A 12,839-nucleotide genomic window follows, 5' to 3' on the forward strand; every position below is an offset into this window, starting at 1 on the left:
CTCCTCCGGCCCATCCTCTAGCTCACCTCCCTCTCTTTTCTCTCTTTCTCAGACGTCCCCATCCATCGCTCTCCCTTCGCCCTCTCTTCCTTCACCTTCATTCTCCCTCTCCTTCACCTCGTTCGGATACGACGCTCCCTCCTCCTCTACGAACAACACCGGCTCAACGACCACCAACCTCTCCTTCCCGACAACTCCAGAACCTCTCCTCCCTTCATCTCCCAAGCCCAACATCGCCATCTTAAACTCGGAGAACATCCCTTCCTCTCCCAGAGGTCGAGCAGCAAAGATCCTAGGTCTAGGATTCCCTTCTTCCTCGTCTTCGAAGGACGCAGGTCGAGCTGCGAAGGACGAGGAGGAGATCCCTCCCAAACGACCTGGGACCTTCAGGACTCGAAGCACCTCCTTCCACGCTCTCTCCTCCTCCTTCAGGTCCAACTCCAACTCCAGCGTCCCACCACCACCCTCCCCTAGCATCCCTACGTCCACTCCTCTCTCTACCTCCTTCACTCCAAGTGACGTCCTCGCCTCCCCGACCTCCTCGACCTGGACGCATCGCCTCTCCGTCAAGCTTCGTCCAAGGAAATCAGTTCCCAACCTTCGAGCTCGATCTCCACCACCACCGGTCCCTTCCCAACCCCTCTCCTCCTCCTCCCATCCTCGCACTCGGTCCTCCTCAGCCTCGCCCAAAGGAGCGGCGGCTCCTCTCAGCCCTCTTCCTCCTCCCAACGATCCCTTCGCTCCTCCTACTCCTCCTCCAGCACCGAGACAGAGGAGCACGAGCTTCGCCGCAGCAGCTGCTACGAACGGGATGGCGACTGGTGGAGGGCTCAAGAGCCCTAGGTTGAGCCCGAGTATGTTGGATCTGGCGCTGGAGGCGAGAGGGTTGATTCAGCTGGAAGGGAGAGGGAGGAAGGCGTCGGAGGGAGGAGGATCAGCAGTTGCTTCTTCGTCCTCGGGGTTCGCAACTCCTTCTACGCTCGGATCAGTACCTCCTTCGCCCCTCTCCGTCTCTCAGAACTCGACGGCTACGACAGCTTCCTCGGCGACCTCGACTTCTCAAACTGGATCGTCGACCTCAGGCTCGTCGTCGCGTCACGTCTCGGAATCACCCAAATCTCCCTCCGTCGGATACTCTCCCAGCTCACCCGTACCGACTTCACCTCTCCCTCCTCTTCCTACCGACTCCGACTGGCGACCTCCCTTTTCGCCTAAGCTTTCCTCTCCTTCTTCGACCACCACCACGACGGCAAAGGAGGACCTGAAGGGCTTGGGAGTGGGAATGGTTGGAGCTTCCGGAGGAGAAGGACGAGGGAGGAGAGGATGGAACTCTGGGGAGGGACAGATCTCTGGAGGAGACGGCTTCGGAGGAGCGGGAAGAGGAGAGATGCCTTCGGGACCCAATCGACCTCGACGCGTCGACGACGGATCCAACACGAACGGAGGAGGAGGAGGAGCTCGAGACGGAGACGACGGTCGACGAGACGACGATAGGAGGATCGATCGATCGACCCTCGAGGACGATTCGGACTCGGACGAGGACTCTTCTTCTTCTGCGTCGAGCTCATCGGACGACGAGGACGCCGCCAGCAACTCGAGGAGACCACCCGCCGTTACTTCGCCACGCGTCGAGGCTGACTCGGACGACGACGTTCCTCTCGCCGTCGCCCATCCAGCAGCTCTCACGGTCCAGAAGAGTCTTCGTCTTTCGAGGAGGAAGGAGAAGCACGAAAGGAAGCTGAGGGAGAAGAAGCTCGAGCGAGGGAATCGATCTCCTCCTTCGAGGAGGAGAGACGCGCCGCCGACTTCGAACTCGACCACCTCCGCTGCTGGAACGGATCCTCATCACCATCAGTCGACGAGGGACGCTCAGAGAAGAGAGAGGGAGCCAAAGAAGGAGCTTCCTTCAGCTTACGGAGCAGGGCAGGAGGGAGTCTTCGTCGCCGAGGAGTTGGAGAGGAAGCTTCTTGCTCATCTGAACGAAGGAGCTGGGTCGACTGTGAGAGCTAGGAAGGCTAGTTCGAGTGGGACGAAGAGTCGAGGCGAGGTGGCGTACGGGTACGAGGAGAGCGGAGGGAACAGTCGTCCAGGAGAGGCGTCGACGTTGCGTTCGAGAATGATGGACCCGACGTCGTCGAGGATGATGGAAAAGAGTCGAACCCTCCCTCTTCCTCCACCACCACCTCCAATGGACATCACCTCCCAACCCTCTTCGACCACGACAACCCACACCTCTGCCTTCGGCGCGTTGAACCTCGGACGAGCCAAATCCCAATCCGCCCAGCCGTCCGCTTCCTCTTCGACTCGGACTCGAGGAGCTTCCAACCAACCTTTCCCTTCCTCTTCCACCACCAACGCCTCTCACGACCGTCCCCTCATGCGTCGTCGTCCTTCCGAACCGGTTCCAGCACCAACCTCTGCGACTTCCCCACCCATGCCTCCTCCTCTTCCAGCCTCGACCAACTTCCCTCTCCCACCGCCCCGTCCTCGTCCCTCCCTCCCTCATCTCCTCACCTCTTCGTCGAACTCCCCAGGATCCGCCAATCGACCATCACCTCCTCGGTCGCCTGTACCAGTGACGGTGACGGCGACGGAGACGACGAGGATGTTCTTGGAGAAGATGGGCGGGAGGGCGGTGGAGGTCGAGGTTGGGAACGCGACGACGGCGGGGATGGTTCTGGAGGGCTTGAGGAGGAAGGGTGAGCTTGGTGGAAGGGAGGGAGAGGAGATGATGAATGGAGGGTGGAGCGTGTGGGAGGGAGGGAACGATTGGGGGATTGGTGAGTCGTTTTCTCGTCTCTTACGTCTCTCGTGGGAGCTGGGATGCGTCAGATGAAGAGAAATGAAGTGAAGCTGACCGAATGTTTATTTTTTGATACAGAACGGCCTCTGAGGGAGTACGAGCTGCTCACGGAAGTCTCGTCGTCGTGGAACAACGAGACCAGGCTGAACGCCTTCATCATCAAGAGGTGTAAGGTTTCGTCGTTGTTGACTCTTCAGGTGAGCCCTTTTACATCATCTTCGTCCATTCGACCCACTCGCTCGACGTCTACCATCTCCTATCTCGACTCTTCGTCGCGTCAGGGACTTCGAACTGACGCGTCTGCCTTCTTTCTTTCCTCTTTCTTTATCTTCGTCTCTCTCGCTCCAGGCCATCCCCAACCAACCTCCCAACATTATCGGATGGGTTCAGATGGAGATCAAGAAGGGAAGCTGGAAGAAGCGATTCCTCGAGATCAGGGAAGGGTCCGTTTGGATCTGCAAAAACGACAGGGTGAGTTCAGTCATTTCTTTGCTCTTCTTTGCTCCTTGGTCTACCTCGTTTTCTGAAGTCGGACTCGTCCTGACTGCCTTCCCTTACTTTGGGTTCGGTTTGGGTGTTTTTTAGGGGAAAGACGAGCAGTTCTTGTGCTCGATGTCCGCCTACGACGTGTACTCGTTCACGAGACCGTACAAGGCTCCCAAGGGGAGGGTTTGGGGATTGAAGAGCCGTGAGTATCTTTGCTCCTACTCCGTTCCTGCTTCTCGACGACCTTTCGTCTCTCGACGGAAGGTCTCGTCGCGTCGAAACGACACTCTGACCTTCTTTCCTCTGTCGGTCTCGTCGTTCGCAGAGGACAAGATCCAATTCTTCGAAGAACCCAAGGATTACATCCACATTTTCACCTCTTCGGACGAGCGAACTTGGGAGACGATGTGGCGCGGGATCACTTCTGCGAGGGTGCGTCTCGTTTCTCCCTTCCTTCCCGTCCACTCTCTCTCCTCAAACCAAGCTGACTCCGCTCCTTCTCCTTCTCCTTCTCCATCTCCAGTCCTACGCACTAACGCTCTCCAACCCCGCCCTCTTCCGAACCCACCTCGCCCACCAACACTCCCTCGTCCTCGCCCACTCCTCCCACCACGCCCAGTCCCACTCGTCCTCTCCCAAACCCAACAACAACCACGGCATCACCTCCCCAGCCATCGGCTCAACGGTCAACCCCCTCATCAACCCCGCTTCACTCGAGTTTGGGGCTGTGGGAACGGGGATGGGAGTGGGAGGGATTGGAGGATCGGGCGTTGGGTTGGGGGTGGGAGCGATTGGAGCGAACGGGGGGAGCAAGGGGCTGTTTGAGAAGGGAAGTCTGTTGGGGAAGATGCATGGTTGAGAGTTCGTCCCCGAGGGGAATGTGTTTCGCGAGGGAGGAGAAGGGAGAGGGAGAGGAAGGTCGCCTGTCGTGTGTTTCGGTTTCGTGTCGTTTCTCTCTTCTTTTCCAGTTCGTGTTTTTGGGTTTCTGGGATCTTTCGTTCGTTCTCTGCTTCGGTTCGGTCCGGTCATTTTAGCTTGCCTCTTCTTCTATTCTTTACTGTACCGATTACAACTTGTGTTATTTTGGGAGAGAGGAGAGGCAGAGGGGAGGGAGACGAGCGACGCGTCGGAAAATCAGCTTGATTATCTAGATCGGGGGAGAAGTGAGAATCAATGAGAAAGCGAAGAGTCAGACCTTGGGGATGTGTGAGATTCTGGTCTTCTAGTAGAGCAGAGTTGAATGTGAAGAAGGGAAGGAACGACCGGAAGCTCGTTTCTTGCGTTCGATTCGAAGCTCATTCAGCTCGTTCCTCCCAACGTCGACAACCTCAGCAACTGTTTTCCTCTTCACCATGTCTCTTCGCCTCTCCTCTTCCTGTCGTTCGATATCTAAATCAACCTCGTCCTTGTCACTTCTCTCTACGAGATCTTCGTCCTCGGCCACCCCTCCTTCGACCTCTCCTTCCTCCTCCTCTTCCTCTTCATCTCCTCCTCCTCGAGTCATCTTCTCGGGCATTCAACCAAGTGGAACCATCCACGTTAGTCACTTCTCCCAATCCTTTTGTTCCTCTTCCCATTGCTGAACACTCTTCTCGATTCCTCTTGCAGCTTGGAAACTACCTAGGAGCAATCTCCAACTGGGTCGACCTCCAGAACTCAGCCTCTTCCGAAGACTCCATCTACTACTCCATCGTCGGTCTACATGCGATCACCATCCCCAAGGATCCCAAGACGCTCAAAGCGGATCGAAGGGATATGATGGCTAGTCTGTTGGCATGCGGGATCGATCCAGAGAGGAGCACTTTGTACCATCAGGACATGGTGAGCTCGACGCCTTTCTTTCCCCTTCCTTCCTCCCTTCTCCGTCCGATCGCTGATCTTCCGGCTTCTTTGATAAAACAGGTACCCGAACATGCTGAACTCGCTTGGATCCTCAACACGATTACTCCTATGGGCAAGTTGAACAGGATGACTACTTGGAAGGTGAGAGCTCTCGTCCTCGTTTTCCCTCCTTCCTTTCTCCCGTTCGAGCTCGAGCTCACCGTCGGTCGTTCTTCCTTTTCCTAGGGCAAAATCGCTGATCAGAAGAACGGATCGGTAGCCGAAGTCTCTGACGATGAGCTCCATCTCGGTCTTTTCGCCTACCCTGTTCTCCAAGCGGCAGATATCTTGCTTTACAAGTTCGTCTTGCCGTCGTTCCCTCTCCTCCTCCCGTCCGCGTCTCTTGCCTCGTCGTTGACTGATCGACGGGCCTTGTTTTTCGACAGAGCTACCCACGTTCCGGTAGGAGAAGATCAAGAGCAGCACCTCGAACTCTCTCGAGACATTGCTAAAACGTTCAACAAACGGTTCGGAAAGAACACTTTCCCTCAACCTCGCGTCCTCATCAGTTCGTTACTCTCTCTCTCTCTCCTTCTCCCTCTCTTCTCCTCTCTTCTCGCCTCGTCTCTCTCTCTCGCAGAGATCTTAACTCTTTCTCTCCCTTTCTTTCTTTCTTCAGCCCCTTCCAAACGAATCCTCTCCCTCCGGAACCCTCTCCAAAAAATGTCGAAATCCTCGCCGGACCTCTCCTCCCGAATCCTCCTCACCGACCCTTACCCCTCCATCCAATCCAAACTCCGCACAGCCCTGACCGACTCGCTCCCTTTCATCTCCTTCGACCCCGTCTCCCGTCCAGGAGTCAGCAACCTGCTCTCCATCCACTCGGCCTGCACGGGAGAGAACGTCGACCACGCGGCGGACAGGTTCAGGGATTTCAGTATGAAGGAGTTCAAATCGGCGGTGGCGGAGGGAGTGGAAGGGAAGATCGGAGCGGTTAGGAGGGAGATGGAGAGGTTTGGGAAGAGGGGAGGAGCGGAGGATGCGTATTTGAGGGAGGTCGGGGAGAGAGGAGCGAGGAAGGCGAGAGAGAGGGCGAGGGAGGTGTTGGAGGAGGTCAAGGAAAAGGTTGGCTTGGGCGCTTTGTAGAGAGATGAGGTTGTAACTTTGCTCCAGGAGAGGGATCTTGGGTTGGAGAGAGGGCTCGAAGGCAAAGGAGAGACGAAAAGCTCGTCGACTCTCTCTCTTTCGAAGGGATGAACGTTGTACGAAAAGTCAACAAAGGCTTGCTTGATCTTCTCAGACCCTCTGATCTCTGCTCTTTCTATTCATGCACGAAAGCGAGAAAGGGAATCAACGTTCCAAGCACGCATTCAAAGAAGGGGAACGAAGAAACCTCGAGCGGACGCGTCGAACCTCGGCTTTTGTGCTTTTCTTTCGAACGCGCACTAGATAAAAACAAAGCTCTGAGAACTATGTTGTGACCCACTCCCCGTCGACTCCATTTTTTCCCCTCTGCCGTCTTCAGAGCGACGTGAATGAGAAGAAGTAGAAAAAAAAAAAAAAAAAAAACCCCCCAAGCGTTCGGCGAGAATGCTGACCGAGCTCCCAATTCAGCTTCTCCTTCCTTCCTCCGTCTCTCTTCTCCTGCCCAACGACCACCTTCCCTTCCTACCTCCCTCCCTTCCTTTTTCCCCTTCCTCCTCCTCTTCCTCGCGAATGAACTCCTCCTCCTCCTCCCTAACGCAAGGGTTCTCCTCTCCTCTCTTCCCCCTGATCAACTCTTCCCTCCTCTCGCTCCTCTCCCCTCCTTCGCCCTTACCTCCTTCCTCCTACCCTTTCTACCACTCCTTCCAAACCACCTTGATCCCAGGAATCTCGGATCGATACACAGCCCTAGCCGTTCCTATCCTGGCTTACTGGTTCCTGGGCGGACTGTTCTGGTTCCTGGACGAGGCAAAGTTTGGGTACTTTGAGAGGAGGAGACTTCATGAGAGCGAGGAGGTGACGAGGAGGAACAGGGTGACGCTGGGACAGGTGAGTGTCTTTTTCCCAGAGTAGTAAATCGTTTGGATTACTAGGAGTGTAAGGAACGTACTGATGGTTTTGTATCGCTGCCGATCTTCACTCTTGGTGATGTTTTCAGCTCATCAAAGCCGTCGTCTTCCAGCACGTCGTCCAAACGGCTTTGGGCCTCATGTGGATCGAACCGGACGAGATCGTCCTCCCTAGAGAGATCTTTGTAGATCACGGGATGGTGATGGCTCAGAAGTACGCTCCGAGGGTGGCTCAGTTGGTGATGGTGCTGCTGGGGGAGAACAACGGAGAGGCCGTGTTGAGGAGCGGAGCAGGGAGGCACCTCGTCGAGTTCAGCTACTGGTGGGGAGTCCCGATCTTGCAGTTTGGGTTGGCTTTGTGAGTACTTGGTTTCAGTTCTTCTATATCCTTTCTCGACTTGCTTTCGTCTGGAGGTTTGGGCGGTCGAAGGAGGGAAGGAAGGAAGAAAGGTCCAAGCTGACGTCCCTCTCCTTCCCTCGTCCGCTCCTCCTCTCGTTCAGCTTCATCATCGACACCTGGCAGTTCTTCCTCCACAAACTCATGCACGAGGTCCCCTGGCTCTACCGAAACTTCCACTCCCACCACCACCGTCTCTACGTCCCTTACGCGTTCGGAGCGCTCTACAACCACCCCGTCGAAGGGTTCCTCCTCGACACCCTCTCCGCTACCCTCGCCGAGGCCGCCAGCATGATGACCGTGCGACAGAAGATCTTGCTGTTTGGGTTCGCGAGTTTGAAGACGGTGGATGATCATTCGGGGTATAAGATCTGGTGGGATCCGATGCAGGTAAGTCTTCTCTCTCTCTCTTGGAGGGAAGCACAAAGGGAGGAGAGGAGGAGCTGACCTTCGATTCGTTCGTTTGTTCGTTGCGCATACAGCTCCTGTTCTCCAACAACGCCGACTACCATGATATTCATCATCAGTCGTTCGGGATGAAGAAGAACTTCTCGTGAGTCTCTTTCTATCAACCAGTCATCCTTCTCCCTGAATCGAAACTCTCCCAAAAGTTCTCACTGACACCCTCCCCTTCGCGTCCCTTCTTCTCTTTCCTCCTCGGCCGCCATTCAGTCAACCGTTCTTCACTCGCTGGGACATCATCTTCGACACCGTCATGACTCGGGAACAAGTCAACAACCGACACATGGCCGTCGGTTCCAGTGCGGAAGCAGAGATCGATCAGCTCGAGAAGAGCTACAAGCTCGACTAGAACAGTGAAAACAACAAACGACTCTCTCTCTCGTTCTCTTTCTTCTTCCCTCTTTTCGTGCTCTTTGCTTTTTTTTTTCTTGTCTTTCTCTCTCGTTTTTTCGCATGCTTTTCTTTCACGACCACACACTTACATTCACACAACACCTACAGTCCTCTACGTCTTTATAGTCACTCTCTCTTCGTTCCCAAAACTCGTCCGTCGCGGCAGGGTCGCGACTTCTTACCTTAATCAGACTTTTCGTCTACCCCCTTTCACCTCTAATAATTACCCACCTCGTTTATCTCTGCTTGCTGATCGTTTTGCTTGATCTTGGATTTGAACGACCTCGATTGCTTTGCCCACTCGACTCGACTCGACGCGTCGACGAGTCGTTCCCTCGCTTCCTTCTCGTGAGGCTTCAACGCTTCCTCCTTGACAGCCTCCCTCATTCGCCACCGCAAACCCTTGAAAGCGTTTCTCTGAAAATCTCCAGCTCGCCCGTACTGTAGAGGTCTGCTGCTACTCGAAGGAGAGCGATCATCGGATTGGACGAGAGCTGAAAAAGACGTGCCTTGTTGGAGCTGTGGGTCAAGACGTGGTGGGACGGGGGAAGGGTGGATGATGAAGATGAAGTGGTTGAAGGGGGTGAGATGTCGATGTTCTTCAATTCTCAGAAACGGGAAAGAGAAAGAGAGGCGACGCAGGGCTGGGTTTGGGCGACGCGTCCTCGCGGCTGGGAGAAAAATGGTTGTAAGAAGAGCACAGAGATGAAACGAGGTTGTTCAGTTAGAGTACAGATGCACAAACGAGGTTAACATCCACTGTGATTACCTCCCGGAAAAAATCAAAGCACTCTCTCCCTAGCGACCTCGTCGAAACTCCCGCTCTCAGCTCTCCCTCTGCTCTCTCAATTGGTTCTCCCCAAACGTCGACCTCGACAAAGATGCATCAATCTTCCATCCTCCCCTCGACCCACACGGATCTCATCACAGGTACGTCCCATCCCCTTTCCATCTTCCCTTGCCGCTCTGAGGCTCTCTCTCGGGAGCTTGAGATCCAGCGGGAACAACGAGCTCGACGACCCATCTCCCTTTCCCTTTTCCTTTCCTTCGAGCTGACCTTGCTCCTTCTATCTTTCCGTTCTGACGCTCTTCGCATGCAGATGCCGCCTACGACTACTTTGGAACTCGATTAGCGACTGCGAGTGCTGATCAGAAGATCAAGGTCTGGCGGAGAGGAGTTGATGGGAGCTGGGAGGTGGAGGAGAGCTGGAAGGTGAGTTGCACCGAGCTTGGTCTCTTGTTCTTGACACGGAGGAGCGACGATGGTGAGGGCGCACGAGCAGGCAACACAAAGTGAAACCACCGAACGGAGAAGTCGGTGAGCTTGTCGTGGTGGCAGTTGAGTCGTAGGGTCGAGGGAGAGAAGGGAGGGAAGGAGGAGAGGGAAGCGTCGAGCTCGGGTCGACGAACGCTCCTGTGCTCTGTTGGCGTCGCCTAGCAACGTCGGGAGGAGCTCGAGGTCTTCTTGACAGTAGTCTGCAAAGGTGGGATGGAGTGGACCACGAGCAGGAGCTCGTGGATGGACGTCTAGGAGGGTTGCGAGAAACGAGCTCGGCCTCTCTTTCTCCTTCCTTCAGCTCCACCTTCGACCTTGCTTTCTTTTGCCTTGCATCGAGACTGACCCTGGTTGTTTGACCTCGCATCAAACAGGCCCACGACTCTCCCATCGCCAAGATTGCCTGGTACGTCCTCCATCCTAACCTCTCAGCTCCTCCATCTTCCCTTCTTCCTTCCTTCCTCGGCCTCGAGCTCGAGCTCACCTTTCCCTCCGTCTCTTCAGGTCTCATCCCGAACACGGACCTCTCCTCGCGTCTTGTTCGTACGATCGGACTGTTCGGATATGGGAGGAGAACAACGACGGTTCGTCTGCCACTTGCCACTTGCGTTCGAGATTTGGGCCAAACTCGAGCTCACCGACCCTTCCCCTTCCTCCTTTCTTCCCTTTTGACCAGAACCGCGCAACTCTGGAAAGAGATGGCATTCTATCGCTAAGCTTGTAGAGTCCAAAGGGTCGGTGCGAGATCTTGCCTTTGCTCCATCTGAATTCGGTCTTCGTCTCGTTCGTCCTTCCGCCCTGCCCTCTGCTTTGAGGTCGCGTCCTGACCCTTTCTTCTTCCTTCGTCCTCCACAGGCCACCATCTCCTCCGACTCTCATCTTCGACTCTACGCTCCATCTCTTCCTTCCCTTCACGACTGGTACCCTCTATCCTCTCCTCACATTCCCTCGCTCATCGCTGGAGACGACAAGCCCTCTCAGCCTCACCCGGCCGAAGGAGGCATCTCGAGAATGCTCGGTAGGACGGGAGGACCTGCGGAGTCCGTTGGAGCTTCTACAGCCTCGGGAGGGAACGAGGTTGGAGGTGGGGGGCGATGCTTGAGCTGGTGTAAGGAGAAGTGGTGGGGAATGGTCGTCGCCGTCGGGGAAGGATCGGACGGAGACGTTCAGGTGAGTTTTTGAGCTCTTCTTCCCTCTTTCGCCTCTTCACCAATTTCAAGAGTTTGATCATTCATCGCCTCTCTCTTCCGTTTGCTTCCTTTTTTCTTCCAGATCATCTCCCTCCCTCAACCCTCTCCTCCCGTTCACCTCCTCACTCTCACTCTCAACGCACCAGCTCTTCCCTCAACCCCTTCCTCCGCGTTCCCTCCCCAATCTTCCACACCAGTTTCTCCCATCGGCAGCAAGCTTATCACCACCGTCTCTTGGGCCCCTTCATGTGGACGGGAGTTCCACCTCATTGCGACTGGATCGAGGGACGGGTTCGTGAGGATCTGGAAGGTCACGACGGGAGAGGGAGCTGGATCCGACGGACAGTGGGCAGGAGAGGTTGTTGCTGAGATGAACGATCACGGGTGAGTCTTCGAACTTCCTCGCATCGCTGTGAGAACGGCAACCGACGCGAAGAACGAGCACGAGGCTGATCTCTTCCTCGTTCGACGCGACTTCTCCTTCGACGCGATCTTTTCAGACGAACGATCACTCGAGTGGAGTGGAACGTTACTGGAACAGTCTTGACCTCGAGTGGAGACGACGGGAAAGTTCGACTGTGGAAAGGTGAGGCACTCTTCGTCGAGATCGCACACTTTGCCCTTTGAGAGGCTGCTCGAGCTGACCCCGTCTTCTTCCCTTCCCCCTGCTCCTCTCACAGCTACTTGTAAGCCACTGCTCTCTCCAGTTTGCCTTATCATTCCTTTAACTCCTCAACTGACCTGCCCTCTTACATCTTTCTCGTCTTCAGACGCAGATAACTACGCTTGCCTCGCAGTCTTCGACGCTCAAGCCGAAGACGCCATGGAATGATCCTTTAACTCCTGCTTGTTCTGATCTTTCGAAAAGAAAGATGCGTTCTGTAGATGAAGCTGACACGAGAGGAATTGAAGGAGGTGCAGGAACGATGAGAAACCCGGACGTGAGCTCTCCTCCCTCCTTTCCTTCTCTTCTCATCTCCACAGCCTTCCTTCTCCTCTCTACTTCCGAGTCGAGCCCAAGCCTGACCTTATGATCTTTTTTAACAGCTGTTCTTCGAGTTCCTTTTGCTTCCTACAGGGGGCAGCGGGAGGGAAGGGCGTCGACCTTGCGTCGCCTTCTCGCCTTCTCTTCCTTCCTCCTCTTTATCTTGGCGAGGGAACATCTCACCTTCCCTCTTTCGGACGCCTTTCCTCGGAAGCTGAACAGGGCTTGGGTTGGGAAGTCAGTCGACGCTCCTTCTTTTCCCCTTTTGCTTTCGCTCGTCATGCGTTTCCCCTCAGCTTTCGATTTCCTCGGCCCAGGGGTCGTCGCGTCGTCGTTTCCTCTCTTCTCTTTCTTCCCTTCACTTTTCTCCCTTCGAGTCCTCGTTGATTAGCAGCTGATATCCCTTCTGCCTGTTCACAACTGTCAGCCTCGAACCATATTTATACTTTATACGCTTCGACGCACGCGTCGCGTCTCGGATCTCTCGTTTCAATCTCGGTCTCGGATCCCTTCCTGTCTCTCCTGCAACCCGTGTTGGAACGAACGACGACTGATTGAGTTCTCGTTTCGTCTCCTTATTACAGGTCCGAGCTAAAAAGTCGCACAGTCTCCTGCGTTGGGAGGAGGTGAGACGAGGAGAGTCGTGTCGACCGGCAGCTCGTTCGCCCTCGGTTCTCTACTAAGACGTCCTTCTTCACGTTGCCTACAGACCAGTACTCACAGACGGCGATTTTTCTTACGGTTCTTTATTTCTCCAGGAGGGAGGAGAGAGCTGAAACAGTACACAGTCGAGTCGATGCTTGGTAGGTTTGTTTCTCACCCCCTTCAACGCCCCCAGGTTCCTCGAAGCCAGCAAAAGCTCATGCTGATCCTGCATCTTCTCTACTCGTATCTCTATTTCTGTCCTCAGGTCCAGGACGCTCGAAAAATCTCATCGCTCGCACTAGGATCTGCGAAGTAGCTTCCGAAACT

At 55.1% G+C, this 12,839-nt stretch overlaps 4 protein-coding genes across 4 annotated transcripts; all 4 read left to right on the plus strand.

Moving 5' to 3' along the window:
* The first annotated feature begins 644 nt into the window (after positions 1 to 644).
* Positions 645 to 4,214, plus strand: BDY24DRAFT_24877 (uncharacterized protein). Its single transcript, XM_076636765.1, has 4 exons — positions 645 to 2,780; positions 2,882 to 3,000; positions 3,152 to 3,274; positions 3,389 to 4,214. Exons 1-4 carry the CDS (start codon positions 812 to 814, stop codon positions 4,112 to 4,114), a joined length of 2,937 nt encoding a protein of 978 aa, XP_076497632.1. The 5' UTR covers positions 645 to 811; the 3' UTR covers positions 4,115 to 4,214.
* A 324-nt stretch (positions 4,215 to 4,538) lies between these two features.
* MSW1 (tryptophan--tRNA ligase MSW1) lies at positions 4,539 to 6,594 on the plus strand. Its single transcript, XM_076637694.1, has 6 exons — positions 4,539 to 4,827; positions 4,898 to 5,110; positions 5,192 to 5,272; positions 5,357 to 5,469; positions 5,557 to 5,678; positions 5,790 to 6,594. Exons 1-6 carry the CDS (start codon positions 4,642 to 4,644, stop codon positions 6,254 to 6,256), a joined length of 1,182 nt encoding a protein of 393 aa, XP_076497633.1. The 5' UTR covers positions 4,539 to 4,641; the 3' UTR covers positions 6,257 to 6,594.
* Positions 6,595 to 6,741: 147 nt separating this feature from the next.
* On the plus strand, positions 6,742 to 8,854 carry SUR2 (sphingosine hydroxylase). The gene is made up of 5 exons (XM_076639941.1): positions 6,742 to 7,144; positions 7,254 to 7,522; positions 7,666 to 7,951; positions 8,044 to 8,114; positions 8,234 to 8,854. The coding sequence occupies exons 1-5, from the start codon at positions 6,827 to 6,829 to the stop codon at positions 8,370 to 8,372; spliced, it is 1,083 nt and encodes a 360-aa protein (XP_076497634.1). The 5' UTR covers positions 6,742 to 6,826; the 3' UTR covers positions 8,373 to 8,854.
* A 292-nt stretch (positions 8,855 to 9,146) lies between these two features.
* On the plus strand, positions 9,147 to 11,728 carry SEH1 (Seh1p). Its single transcript, XM_076639942.1, has 10 exons — positions 9,147 to 9,346; positions 9,517 to 9,629; positions 10,067 to 10,098; positions 10,197 to 10,276; positions 10,369 to 10,475; positions 10,548 to 10,862; positions 10,965 to 11,266; positions 11,383 to 11,468; positions 11,563 to 11,568; positions 11,653 to 11,728. The coding sequence occupies exons 1-10, from the start codon at positions 9,298 to 9,300 to the stop codon at positions 11,712 to 11,714; spliced, it is 1,152 nt and encodes a 383-aa protein (XP_076497635.1). The 5' UTR covers positions 9,147 to 9,297; the 3' UTR covers positions 11,715 to 11,728.
* Positions 11,729 to 12,839: the final 1,111 nt, after the last annotated feature.

Source organism: Mrakia frigida (genome assembly GCF_051309035.1).
Source record: "Mrakia frigida strain ATCC 22029 unplaced genomic scaffold BDY24scaffold_11, whole genome shotgun sequence".
In the NCBI taxonomy this organism is placed as follows: Eukaryota; Fungi; Basidiomycota; class Tremellomycetes; order Cystofilobasidiales; family Mrakiaceae; genus Mrakia; species Mrakia frigida.

What these genes read in the sequence shown, in the direction of transcription:
- BDY24DRAFT_24877 (XM_076636765.1), top strand. Translation starts at nt 812, where the DNA reads ATGGCGACTGGTGGAGGGCTCAAGAGCCCTAGGTTGAGCCCGAGTATG. An exon ending in CGTCGTTGTTGACTCTTCAG is followed by an intron (nt 3,001 to 3,151) that starts GTGAGCCCTTTT and finishes CTCTCGCTCCAG; the next exon opens with GCCATCCCCAACCAACCTCC. An exon ending in GGATCTGCAAAAACGACAGG is followed by an intron (nt 3,275 to 3,388) that starts GTGAGTTCAGTC and finishes GGTGTTTTTTAG; the next exon opens with GGGAAAGACGAGCAGTTCTT.
- MSW1 (XM_076637694.1), top strand. Translation starts at nt 4,642, where the DNA reads ATGTCTCTTCGCCTCTCCTCTTCCTGTCGTTCGATATCTAAATCAACC. An exon ending in AACCAAGTGGAACCATCCAC is followed by an intron (nt 4,828 to 4,897) that starts GTTAGTCACTTC and finishes TTCCTCTTGCAG; the next exon opens with CTTGGAAACTACCTAGGAGC. An exon ending in TCAACCTCGCGTCCTCATCA is followed by an intron (nt 5,679 to 5,789) that starts GTTCGTTACTCT and finishes TTCTTTCTTCAG; the next exon opens with CCCCTTCCAAACGAATCCTC.
- SUR2 (XM_076639941.1), top strand. Translation starts at nt 6,827, where the DNA reads ATGAACTCCTCCTCCTCCTCCCTAACGCAAGGGTTCTCCTCTCCTCTC. An exon ending in TTGCAGTTTGGGTTGGCTTT is followed by an intron (nt 7,523 to 7,665) that starts GTGAGTACTTGG and finishes CCTCTCGTTCAG; the next exon opens with CTTCATCATCGACACCTGGC. An exon ending in TCTGGTGGGATCCGATGCAG is followed by an intron (nt 7,952 to 8,043) that starts GTAAGTCTTCTC and finishes TTGCGCATACAG; the next exon opens with CTCCTGTTCTCCAACAACGC.
- SEH1 (XM_076639942.1), top strand. Translation starts at nt 9,298, where the DNA reads ATGCATCAATCTTCCATCCTCCCCTCGACCCACACGGATCTCATCACA. An exon ending in ATGGGAGGAGAACAACGACG is followed by an intron (nt 10,277 to 10,368) that starts GTTCGTCTGCCA and finishes CCTTTTGACCAG; the next exon opens with AACCGCGCAACTCTGGAAAG. An exon ending in CTGAATTCGGTCTTCGTCTC is followed by an intron (nt 10,476 to 10,547) that starts GTTCGTCCTTCC and finishes CGTCCTCCACAG; the next exon opens with GCCACCATCTCCTCCGACTC.